Source organism: Arthrobotrys flagrans, assembly GCF_004000055.1.
Source record: "Arthrobotrys flagrans strain CBS H-5679 chromosome Unknown unitig_8, whole genome shotgun sequence".
Classification (NCBI taxonomy): domain Eukaryota; kingdom Fungi; phylum Ascomycota; class Orbiliomycetes; order Orbiliales; family Orbiliaceae; genus Arthrobotrys; species Arthrobotrys flagrans.
In genome coordinates, this window is record NW_027137553.1 from 614,558 (window position 1) to 627,585 (window position 13,028).

Here is a 13,028-nt window from a genome sequence, read left to right on the forward strand (position 1 = left end):
ATTCAACGGTAATATCCTGTCCCACCGCGCTCACGTTTTTATAAATTTTTCTTGCTAAGAAGATGTGGCGAGAAAAATTTAGGCCGGTTGGGTGCGATATCCGCGCTGGGACATGAAAAACGGTGGATTATTTGAGCCGGGTGGGTGTTATTATCGCTGAATGTATCGTTGGATATTAAGCATGTGGAGGTTATATTATTAAATATAATAGCCAAAAAAGTTAAATAAAACTATCGAGCGGTCCCTCGCTCGCTGATAATTTATTTTTTATTTTTTTTCTTTTCAGGAGAAGCCGTGAAGTTTATAACAGAAAAGTAACAATTAGGAGGAAAGCATCATGAGGTTGTTCGAATTTCAATGCAAGAGGGGTTTGAGCCTTTTCTATTAATCAGTTTTGCCTGTCTAATCCTGTCCAAGAGCTTGAGTCCCCCAGCAGTTTTTTTTTCTCACGCTGATCACTATCAAGTTCAGGAATTCTTTACGCAGGCTGTCAAGGAAGCCCATAGTAGGCTCACACAAACAAACATATCTTTGTCCGAACAAGGGAACGAGGGGCATCGTGGTTTTGGTCTGGTGGCATGTTACTTTTTGCTGGCTGAGCAGCCGCTGGGCAGTGGCATGATCAACCCACTTTTGTATCCAGGCCCATTCCAGGCCATACTTTCGTACCCGGCAGCGGTGAAATTTTTTTTTTTTTTTTTTTTTTTTTTTTTTTTTTTTTTTTTTGTCGGTTTACAGCAGGGTGCAGCAAGCACTCTGTACAGAAAAGAACCTACACGCCACTCTCCTGTCCGCACAGGCAGAACTAATGTTGGAGGATACAAAAGTATGCACAAACTGGCCAACATCTGGGCGCTGACTAGTCGATTCCGTTTGAAGATCATAGAAGCTTCGGACATGGGCAGACTGTTGAAAACTCAAGCCGAGTCGAAGGTTAGCCTGTATACATGTTGTATCCAAATATCCATCGCCCGTATGCATCCCAGGAGGCCATTTCCCGTTGGGTGGGGCAAAATCGATCCCAGCCAACCGGCTCAACACCGGGGTCACTAGCCATACTTTGGCCATGTGCGAAAAAAAGGGTTCAGAAATCAGCAACTAGATTCGTGTCGCTCCGGAGTAAAAGACCGAAAAATGTCACCTGCAGTGAAAAAACCGATCTAGGTTGGGCCTAGCTAGAGTCTAGACATCGGGTTCTGCTGGCTCTATCGAGCTATCGATTCTTGAATTCACTCCCAATCCTGGCAGTTGTAGAGAGGAATCGTATATCTCAACATACACACTACCTTCCCACGCAGTTCTTAACAGAATTTCAGCCACGGAACACAGGAAGATGTTCAGTTGCAAGGCGGATGTCGATATCTGTTAACCAAACGTTTAAACTGAAGGGAATACGATCTTAGGTAACATGGTTCGCCGGCCACGTTGACAATCACCCCTGGAGTAACTCGCAGCCGAGAATTTCGATTTCCTCCAATGTACTGTGCAGTAGCATGGTGGGCTTCCGGGTCCAAACTCATGGATTTTAGACCAAGGATGTCATGCATGGGGACCCAGCCAGATGGTGTTTCCGAGGCAAGTCTATTTTCCCCTCTTCCTTTGCTCAGTCTATTCGATTCGAGAGCTTTACTCCGCGCGCCACGGCAGTACGATTAACTGTCATGGCGTGTTTGCAACATCGATGTGAAGGGTTAGCAAGTACTCATGGCATGTCGATCTAGACTGTGTCCCATGTATCCGATGAGCTCTCTCTACTCATGCTTAGAGCTAGTCGAGATTGCTGCATCCGACGGAACCAGCGATCGACCGCCGCCCTCAGCATCCAGCTTCCACACAGGCGATTAGGTTTTTGGCGATACTTACCCCAAGCTTGTACAATTGTGTATCTACAAGCTGCATATTCCCAAATTAGCTGCACAAAATTGCTATCGTCAAATGGATGGAACGTTGTCGATCAATATATTAACCAGCAAATTTTTTTTGGTTTCGGCAATGCTGTCTTCTGTTTGGTTGGACGCTGCAATTGGTTCGGCGTGCGGCTGACAGTTTAAGACCTCCCCAACTTGCAATTGTTCCAAATGTGAAGGTTTCTCGCTAAGTAGAAGCATTTCGTAAGCTCCCGTACGCCGCAGCCCGCCAATCTTGGTGTTCTTTCGGCGGAGAAAACCTCGTGATCCCCTGTGAATATATCTAATTTGAGCACACTCCGAGCGATCGACAGAGCGAGGAAATGAGCGTTTTTGATCACGGATTTTCCGCATGGTTCTATTTCGTCGGGATTAACTTCGCCGATGTGGTATCCAATGACTGCTATTACTGCTCCTTAGACGTATAAACTCGAGTCAAGGATCTGAAAATATCTGCCTTAGGCTTTCCTCCTAGTTGACAGCTGCATCTGTATCAATCAGCTTGCGACCGTTCTACCTTGGGCCCTGAATGGACCATGCTTATGTATGCAATGCATTTTAATACTATCCCTCACAACCATGTGGCTAGTCAGATTCGACTCGTTCTGGAATCCTTTTCTTTCCTTCGGGGAAATTCTTATTCGCTCGACAGACTTGTGATTTTGGTGGAACTGAAAATGTTTTCTCCTCGCACTTGTTCCCTGATTCTAGAACAATCGGGCCCAGGTCCGTGACCATGCACAGGTGGTCTGGAGTATGCACAGGGTGAAAATCACTCCTTCAAAAAGGAAAATCAACTGTGGCACTAGATGCATGGGATCCTAATATAAACTTGTCAACAATCTGGAGATACCTACCATTATCCTCCTTCGCTTTAAGGAGCCAATAGCTGTTGTTTCTATCCGGGCTCATGCATGCTCACAATATAGCCGAGTTACACTTGTTGCATGCATGCAATCTGCTGCTCGCCTCGTAAGCGTCTACGCTCATTCCGTAGACCTTAAAGGTATGCTAACTAGCAATCTCGATTTTCTGCCGTAAACAGCTTCCTGAGGCGGAAAGAAATAATGACGATCGCTATTTCTCAATATCAGAATTGAATCTACATTCTCGGCCCTATGTTGGATCCGCGTGGCTCGGAATATCAATTCCGAGGAACGCGATTAATCTCAGAGCTACAAAAGCAAGGAAAGAGCTTGTTTCCCGAGTCTGGAGAATTTGCGAGCGCCACAAAATTAGGAGAATTTCCCAGCCGGTGGCGGAAGTGGCGGCACAAGACGAAATATAACCCTCTCAATTTGATCAAGAATGATTGGATAAACTAAGCCTGCTGAGCCCCCCTTGCTCCAATTTCAACTGACAGCGGGCAACCTGACCAGACTTTTGGGTCAGGAGAACCTTTGGGCTTTTCTTTTGTTTAGAGAAATATCAAAGATGGACCCACATCGCAATCTGTACCACCAACGAAATCAGACCGGAATTTTGCCCAGCCAGCCGCTAAAGTACTCGGAGATTGCACAGAGCCCGTTTGCATCATTTTAGCTTTTCGTATTGTCGTGAATGAAGAAAGACAATCGCAAGCTGTCTAATTAACCACGTGGATTGCTCCGACGGCAAAAAGAGTGTGGTCAGACCCGTTATAACAAGTGACGATCACTTCCTCACTCCACCGTATCCCTCATTTTCTTAACCTCAACCGTCAACCACACATGTATTTGGCTCCCCTTTTTCCACAATTGCAACTGTATGAAAGCATATATGTACATATTATATGCACCAGACCTCAAAGCTGTGAGGAAATGCAGAGTTTAATTTTAAGCGCTAAAACTTTCCACCAGTTCGCATTTGGCAGGAACCCCGCGAATTCTCGTATAATTAGCTTCATTATTAAGCTCGGCTCGAGGCGATATCATGCCATATTTAACCTCCTATATGTTGCAGATATTCGTTAGTCCACCACCATCCTATCTCGATCAGATTTATTGAAGACTCAGATACTTTTTTATTGCCACGTTTTCTACTCATTTACTGTTCGCAGATCACCTGGACACGTTGACAGCATTGGCCCGGATAGTTATCCGGCCGGTCCCACCCTGAGCAATCCATCTGTAATCGAATGCACACGACAGGATTTTGATATTGGCCTCTGACATCAATATCTCGTTTGTTCCTGTCGATCAATCGATAAATGTCAATTAGCCAAATTGCCGGAATTGAGATGCCCAATTGAGATTGCTATATATACGGCTCAAGTATATATCTCAATGCAGCACTGGGACTTGTTATAACTGCCAAGAGCATTCATTAGGAGCAGAAAAGTATGGTATCAGCAACCAAGCTAAGCATCTCCTATCCCGGTAGATCACATCTTGGATCTTTCTCCTCGGCCACTCGCAATTAGAAAACGGGAAATTTTCATCAATCGTAATGGACATTCTCCCTCCCTCAACAGCCGCCATAGCTTATGCAATGCAATGCACTTGAAGGTTTTCCCAAGAGCTCTCTCACAAAAGAATAATGTCCAAAAAAGATATATGATCTTCATCGTTAGCATACCATGCTGGGTATATGATGTATGAGGCGTTACTTAGCACTGGTCGATTAGCAAGTCCTCGGGTTGGCCGATGGGAAATGCGGCATTTAATCAAGTTGCTGCCGCACAACCAGGAAGTTTTCCCACTTTTCGAGGGACAAAAACCCGAAATATCTACCATAGTGAACCCAGGGGTCTGGTAAATTTATTTTATTATTTTATTTTGTTTTTTGCTTGGGACAGTGGTTACAGGAACTCGCCTGTTCGGTAAAAATGCTGCGCGGGTCCGATGTCTACCTACGCCCGGTGCGTTGAGGTATCTGAGGCTTGCATCCACAGTAGCCATGTGGAGAACCTAAAACATGTTCGCACACAGGGCGCTTTCATGGTTCGATACGAGCCGGGTTATGAGTTCCGGAGAAATTGGAAGCTCTTTCCATTGGGTAAGCGGTTAGAGAAGCCAGGTCGTGGTGGATTCCTAACTAATGAGGCTATTCGGATGGTAAAGCGATTCTGAAATCGTATTCGAAACTCAAAGTTTGGTTCATTATCAAGCTCGCGCGAGGCCTGTTTGTCTAAAATCCATTAAGTCCATCGCGATAGCTCATGCTTTTAAAGCTTCTGACTACAACATTTGTAATACATTTCCCTCTGAGCTCAATAGAATCTTTTTCTTAGATAATCATTACATGATACCCTTAAAGTCTAGCCTGGACTTGAGCATTTCGAGTTATTGACCACAGGTGGGCTGAACGCCAGTGCCGTCATGAATAATCTATAATCTTTTAATCTAGTACTCCCGCCAAATATGCACCACTTAAACCCCAAACTTGATAGCTATAGCCTCCAAAAATCGCAAAGATAGTCCCCAGTATGACGTACTGTTAATTAAACGAATACTATGACTTCTCTGCTTACAAGCTCTCCTGGTTAAACCCACACCATCCAGACCTGCCAACAAGATGCTCACGCTTGACCTTAACCCTCAAGGAAGCCGGAACAGTTGGGGAATCAGGAAGACGACCAACGCAAGTACCCATAAGTGTAATACTGAGCACCAAATCTGGTCTTAATCAAGCCAAGTTGGGGCGACTGCGGTTAGAAGGCCAGTGTTGATGTTGTAGAGAACAGCGATACTCATCTCCACAAATTCTTCGTGGCGGCCTACGGTGTTGCCGTAGTTGCTAATACTGCAGGTATCGGTAGCAAGCGCATAGATAAATGCTGGTTTTGCTGTTTTCTGTGCATCTAGTTAGAGATTTTGTAGTTATTATATACGGTAAAGTTGCACATTCTTACATGAATAATCCTGGCCAAACACATCAGCTCTGTTGTCGATCAAATGACCACTGTAAATACCATAGAGCGTCATTTTCTGATACAAACCCAAGGACGTCCATGGACAGTTAAATTCACTAAATAAAACATTCTTCACTTACACTTCATGAGCATATGTGGGGATTGGGCAATCTCCTGCAACCATAATATCACCATCATCAGGGGCAGCGCAGCAGCAGTTGCCGTTAGGGTTAGGAACAATCATTGGGCGACGGACCATGCTCCTCATATGCACTGGCATACGGCCGAAGATATCAGCGGAGCGCCCGATATGGACTGGAGCATTTTCACATCTGCAAAAGACCCACGGGCGGTCACACTAGATATTCAGAATTGTGACAATTAGTACATATTCAAATATTCCCAAAAGAATTTTGATATTCGAGCGAGAATTGTTATAATTGCGGGCAAACCCATAAACGCTTACATCTTGGTAGGTCACAATGCACACTTGGACTTGGCTGGGTTGGCATCCACGAGAGGCCATTAGGACAGCGCAAGAGATTGGAAGGGACCCAGTGGGCCATTGAACAACGGTATGAGGGACCCAAACGGAAGCGTCCTGGATTGGCTGGTTGGAATACGTTCCAATGTCTGGGTACGCAACCATAGTGTGAAATGGCTGAGCTACCGTACTTGAAGCGATGAAAAGAGCTGCTGCGAATTGCTTCATCTTGGAGAGCCTTCGGCGATTGGTATAGACGCAAGATATTAATATTAATATTAATGATAGGGCCCGAGATGTAATATTCTAAGAAGATCTTGCTTTGAGGCTTGCTTTCTTTGCTGTGGTGTAGAATCGTAAATGGGACCTGAGGGGTCTTTTATAACTAGAATCTCTGGTATGTGTCCGCTCTATCTATCCGATATCACCAATCTTCTCCGGTGTAGTATCGATACGGTATCGATTCCAGCTGGAAATTTGTTCCTGATCACCAAATACCAAGCTGTAACGAGTTCATATCATCTCGTAAACTGGTCTCCACGAAGCTCGAAGTCGTGGATTGGAAATTCCCATGAAGGTTACTCGGCGTTGCCCCGTCGAGAGTATCCTATAAATTTGATGCCCACATTATCTTAAGAAATTAGCAACTACATGTGACAGAGATGGGGCAGTCTGTAGCTATAGTTAAACGCATTATCGTACGATTTGGTCGATAGTAACTAACTGGTTTCATAAGGCTAGGTCGACATTGTGTCTAGGTCATGGTAACCTCAGTCGCAATTTCATTCTTAGAAGAAACGCGAGAGGCGTCTTTCATTGTTCATAACTCCTGAGTTAGATAAACAATCCGATCTTCTCAGTAGGCTAACCTGCCCAATAAGCTGAATGATTGGATCCTGCCAGGTGAGTTTTGTATTGCATGGTGCTGTTCTAATCGATCATACTCACATCAAGACATGGATGCGAGGTAACACCGGTATCCGGGTGGGCTTTGAACAATAGTATTCTTTCCGAGATCCGTTGGTTCCAACCTTGAATTAAAACGTCAAGTACATGTCTTTGAGCTCGGCTCATGATCTAGATGATATCGATAATTGAGCGAATCCAAAGGTTTTCGCTGCACGATTATATCCCTCTTGTCACTAAGAATACGAGAGCGCACAGGGGCCACAGACTTAGCACCGCCATTTATATAATCATGAAACGTCTGGTACAGGATTCGAAAATTTCCATTCCCCCATTTGAGCGATTCAGGATGTATCCAGATGCCGGATGCCAAAGAAACCCCAACATTCGTGGTCCATGTTCCCTGTTGGATTTTCCTGCAGAATATTCGAATATTGCCCTGCCCCTGTTCGCCATGGTGTGGGCATGATCGTGAGTTGACAACCTGATTGGTACCAATTGGTTTTGACGTTGCAGCGGCCGGCTGCAGCTGGTTGAAGATAATTTCTAGGCGTTACGTCCCGGACCTCAAGTTGTGAATCCATGAGGTATTAGCCCCCATGGTCATGGCCTGAATCCGAAAATTCATGTGTCAGATGAATTCAATAGGACTTATGATTACCATAGTATGCGCGCTGATAAGTTTCTATAGACTTCTTAATATAAAATACTTTACTTCACAAACCATATTAGGTACCTTAACAGCCTGAGGTAGGTTTATCATATAGATTACCCAAGCAGCTTATCTAAACTTACAAGAAACAATATATATATATATTCGTCCAATAGATAACATTAATATATTGATCACTTGACCGGTCTATCCCCCCAAAAGTGTGTATCCTCTCTCTTTTATACCGATTTCCCACCTTTGACGTCGCATTTTACCCTGTTTCTCTCGCTTAAACGGGCACTAAAGGAAAACCCTCATCCTTTAAATACGAGTTTCCGTTCTCGCAATTGACTAAGATAACGGACCGTCTTTTTAATCATATCAATCATCTCCAAAATCCCGTAGTGGACTTCTTTTTGCTCCCCCGAGACAATCGACGAAACGAACACGAGGTTGAATTCAATACGGGCTCTATTCTTTACCTGTACGAAATTGTTGTCGAATAGAATGTTGCAGCGTTTATACAGGTGTTCGTTTTTGTAGTCGCTTGGGCCCGCAGAGTTTCACGTTTTTATGATACTTGAGGGTATAAAAGTTAGCCGATTGAGGCTTTCTGGTGGGTTAAGTCGAAGCTCGAGCCATCTGATTGTCGTATATGGGGATTTATTATTAGGTACGGCGAGGACCCCCAAACAACAATGGAAGGGATTACTCATCATTTCCATCGAGAAGAAGAGGAGGAGGATATGTAATATTATAGGACTACTATTGAATAAATTACTAGCAAAGGAGCAGGGCTATTCGATCGTTGTGTGACACTCGAGTACTCCCACATGGTTTTCCCTTGTCTTTGTTGCATTTTAAGGCTTGGGCTTTAAAGGTTTTACCTGCGTTATGGAGTCCTGGTCGACTCAGCAAATTCTGCTATTCCTCCCGTAGCTAGTGAAAGGAAATTGGGGGGTTAGAGGCCTTCCATCTTGTTAGTCGATCAATTGATGGAGCCGTTTGGTTTAACATGTCACTTTGCATTTCTGCAACCCTATCGTAGCATTCCTGATAGCAGGGTCCCCTTCGCTATATTATTTCTTCCTCTCGTTTTCATGATAGTAGAAATACTCAGAGTTTAGAACGAGGCTCTTTCCGCTAGACATAATGATTGATCGAGAGGATGAAGCTCGCTACCTTATAATTTACACGTATGTATACTAGTCATATCAACTGGCGCCGCTGTGAGTACAGCTACGATACCACGAATCTTAAAATCTTTCTCTAAATTAAACTCATAAATCTTCCAATTCTTGCAAATATTCCCCAACCTCCCCTACTTCGTGCCCAACAGGCCGCACTCGTCGCTGCCTAGAACCCGAAGAAGATCCTCCCCGTACCCTCTTCCCTTTCATATCTCTATCCTTTGTCCCTCTATTCTCCACCTCCTTCGCTTTTGAATCCCTTGACCGCTTCCACTGGTCTTTATATCTCGAAATCTTCTCCAGTACTCATTTACCTCATCACCCATCATCAATTGATCCAATATTCCACCTTCCTTATAGTACTCCGTTTCCGTATGAAGAAATCTAAACCCCGCCCTATGATCCCACATATCGCCTCTACTCCACTCAACAAACGTATATCCATACTTTTTCAGCCTCAAATTATCCCATAGGAAAGCTAGTATCTCAATCTCCCCATTTCTAGGATACCGGAGACATATTTCCTTCCCATCTCTTAAACAGGGGCTTGGATCTGGCGGGTTCGGATCGTAGCGGTTGGTAAGATTCCACGGATAGAATTCAATGGGGAATGCAAATCCTGTGCTCTATGAGGTGAAACTGTGTGGGTTTCGTCCTGTTATATTTAAAATCTTTTGGATCCGTGATGGTTTCCGTCGTATTCTCCATCGAGCCTGAGTAGGATGTTATCAGGGAACTCGTAAGTTAATACCAAGTTTGCTGTTATAGAGATATAACCCACTGGAATTAGTAAAAAGTGCCCAATCAAGCTACTTTCAAAAATAAGAAAGTGGCTGGGTATATGAATATATTGCAAAAGATTCGACTTACGAACTGAAGGACCGTCCTCATATTCACCATCATGATACTCCGATAAATCATCAGACCATATCTCTTTACCCCGGTCATGCCCTCTAGCTCTTTCAATTTGTGAGAGTAAAAACTCACGGGCAGCTCTCACCGCTATCACTCCCCAAAAAACCTACAGCCCCGAGACGGAAGATATAACAGCGTGATAAGGCGCATGTTTCGAGATTTCAAATCCCACAAAAAAATCTATACAACCCTTCGATTATCCTCTCCTCTTCGATCACGGTTACTAAAAAGTAGCTATCCGATTCGTTCTCGATTTATATTTTCTAGGGAATGTGGTGGATCTGATGCTATGGTTGTTAATTCGTATCTAACGAAACCCTGGAAGATGTTGATGATTGTTCTATGATATTTTGTGATAGCTTGTTCATCTCCTTTCCGGAGATTGGGTGTTTTGGGAGCTTTGGTAGGCTTATTGAAGTTATGAGAAGATTGTCTCGCAAAGGATGTGATCTCCGAGTTGACAGCGTCACGGGCGCGCTAATCATTATAGTCTCCAACATAGAATTCCTCGAGAGGCGGAAGGGCCTCAGGGTATGAAATATATTCCATCTCAGCCTTTAAAAGTACCAATGGCTTGGTTTTGAACGTAGGCAATCGATGATGATACCGAGCCAGCCAAATAGATTCTCGAGAATATCGTTCAAGAGCTTCATTGAGATATACAGAGGATTCGACTAGTGACTAGTATTCTATTAATACAGCGTGGTAGCTTGAGGATTCTCGACATAGTGATTTTAAACTGCGAACGGTGGGGAGGGAACTTAGGATTATGAATCAGGTCGATGGGGAGTCCATGTTGTCATCTTGTTGGAATTTTTAATCGGGTACAGATAGCTTCGCAGTTGACAGCTACTAGATAGTGCAATACCGTTGGATATTAACGAGGGTTCCCTCGGCGGTTCGTGGAGGACGGTTGTAAGACCAGTAAAGTAGGAACCTTCAGCTGCATTATATACTCAAGTAGATAGATTCATGGTTGAATATTCCCGACCGCTGACGAAGGATCTTAAAACCCGACCGCGAGGCTGGCCAGGATCTCAAAATGGCACGGCTCTCCGCGCTTGACGGTTCGGAAGCTGCCGTGCATGTATGAGGCACCTGTCAGGCGTTACCTAGGTTTTCCGAGTCCAATTGACTCTTAAGATCTTGCCGCAAGGCTTGCAAGGCTATTGGTCTCAAGGTTACCAGGCTATAAGCTGCACGCCGGACATTTTGCATTTTGTGCTCTGTAACTTCATTCGAATTCGACCTACGCAAATTCTCTATCTACATTCAATATCTCCAGACGCCATTCTGAAGACCAAATAAACCCTCCTAAAGAATACAGGACTGAACGAAGAACAAAAAGTGACGAATCAATCGGTCTGTTAAACACGAACGAGCAAAGCGTCAACAAAGTCTATTCTTCTATCGTCTAACCAGTAGAAACCGCAAAGAATTCTAGTCTTCTAGAAATCTAGAAAAAGGGACTTCCCAACGAAGATGAATAGTAATACCTGATTTACCCCGTGATCCCAAAATGCATGATTTTTAGTAAACCCAAAAGAGAAGAGCGTGAGTGAACAAGAAAATGGGTAGAAGTGAAAGGGATTTACGCGGTAGCATCATCGAAGACAATAGCGGCTTTGATTGCGCTCTTATTTTTCATCGATTCAAGACATTCTTCCCATTGTTCGAGCTTGAAGACTTTGTTGACAATTCCCTTAACCTTCACCTTGCCGGAGTCCTGTAAGCACAACATATGTTAGTAAAGACCTGCCCAAATCCTAGTTTCTGTGAGTAAATACTTACCAAATAACTGATAGCAGCTGGAAACATGTAAGTCTCCGAAAAGCTTCCAATAATAGTCAATTCGTCACCAAAGATCTTAGAAGGTGACCACGAAACCCTTGCGGCGTTCGAGTAAACACCATAAACCACCAATTTGCCTCCACGGCGGACATAGTTGATCGATTCCTCTAGAATAGCTGGGGAACCAGTCGCCTCAACAACAATATCAAATCCATATGGATTGTCCAGCTTCAATTGCTCTAATTGTTTCGCACTTTCGGCCTTATCTCTCGAAAGATCAATGTACTCGTCCGCAGCTTCTACTTCACGAGCGAGGTCCATCTTGAGACCTTTAGGCGCGGCCATGACGACGTGGCAGCCGCCGTTTTGTCGAAGCATCTGCGAAAGCACGAGGCCTGTTGGGCCGGCGCCAAACATCAAGACCGATGAGCCGAGCTTGGGAGCAATCTTCTCGAGACCGTGGGCGGCACACGAAGCGGGTTCGAGGAGGGTAGCGTCAACGTCGCTGAGGTTTTTGATCTTGAAGACCTTGCCGGCTGGGTAGGCGCAGTATTCGGCGAAGCCACCATCCACTACACAGACAAAAGAGAAATTAGATCTCTAGTATACTCGTATAGTAATAGAAGATTCAGAGTGTACATACTTGTTACGCCATGTGCATTGAAGTTCTCACACAGCAACAGCTGTCCTCGACGACAGTAGAAGCACTCATTGCAGAGTTCCGAGTTGTCAGCGACAACTCGCTCGCCGACTGTAAAACCCTTAACGTCCTTGCCAACAGCTGCGACAATGCCGACGGTTTCATGACCGGGGATGAGAGGGAACTTGGCAATGAATTCGCCTTCGTGGATGTGCAAGTCTGTGCCACAGACACCACAAGCTCTGACTTTAATCTATATATATTGTGAGTAATTTCACAGTATTAATCTTGACCGAGAAGAAGAATGTAAATACTAAGATGTCGCCGTCTCTGACTGTGGGTAGTGGGACTTCGACAATTCCAAACTTTTCTGGCTTCTCGTATCTGATAGACCCGGTTTAGTTAGTGCTGAAGCTTGGTAGTTCAATTACCCCCACGCTGGAAACCTTATCTTCCCCATACCCCACCACAACCCCCTCCAAAAAAAAAAAAACTACAGCATGTCTGTGATGCAATAGATGACAACTCAATGGAAACGACAGAGGAATGCATACCTGAGAGCCTTCATGGTAGCTGGGAGGGTCGTCATTTCGGCGGATTTGGAATTTAAGCGTGAAGGTATGTATAAGAATATTATGGTTCTTTTATGTTTTGGTGACGAAATATGCACTCTAATTACTGGACAAGGCTCCAGCAGAATCGTATATCGAA

At 44.4% G+C, this 13,028-nt stretch overlaps 2 protein-coding genes across 2 annotated transcripts; both read right to left on the reverse strand.

The window, feature by feature from the left end:
• Positions 1-5,509: 5,509 nt before the first annotated feature.
• DFL_006682 (uncharacterized protein) lies at positions 5,510-6,451 on the reverse strand (the record flags this gene model as incomplete). The annotated part of the gene is made up of 4 exons (XM_067636148.1): positions 5,510-5,673; positions 5,740-5,789; positions 5,880-6,097; positions 6,206-6,451. The coding sequence occupies 4 exons, from the start codon at positions 6,449-6,451 to the stop codon at positions 5,510-5,512; spliced, it is 678 nt and encodes a 225-aa protein (XP_067487794.1).
• Positions 6,452-11,477: 5,026 nt separating this feature from the next.
• DFL_006683 (uncharacterized protein) lies at positions 11,478-12,906 on the reverse strand (the record flags this gene model as incomplete). Its single annotated transcript, XM_067636149.1, has 5 exons — positions 11,478-11,612; positions 11,678-12,249; positions 12,321-12,570; positions 12,632-12,701; positions 12,872-12,906. 5 exons carry the CDS (start codon positions 12,904-12,906, stop codon positions 11,478-11,480), a joined length of 1,062 nt encoding a protein of 353 aa, XP_067487795.1.
• Between the last annotated feature and the right edge of the window lie 122 nt (positions 12,907-13,028).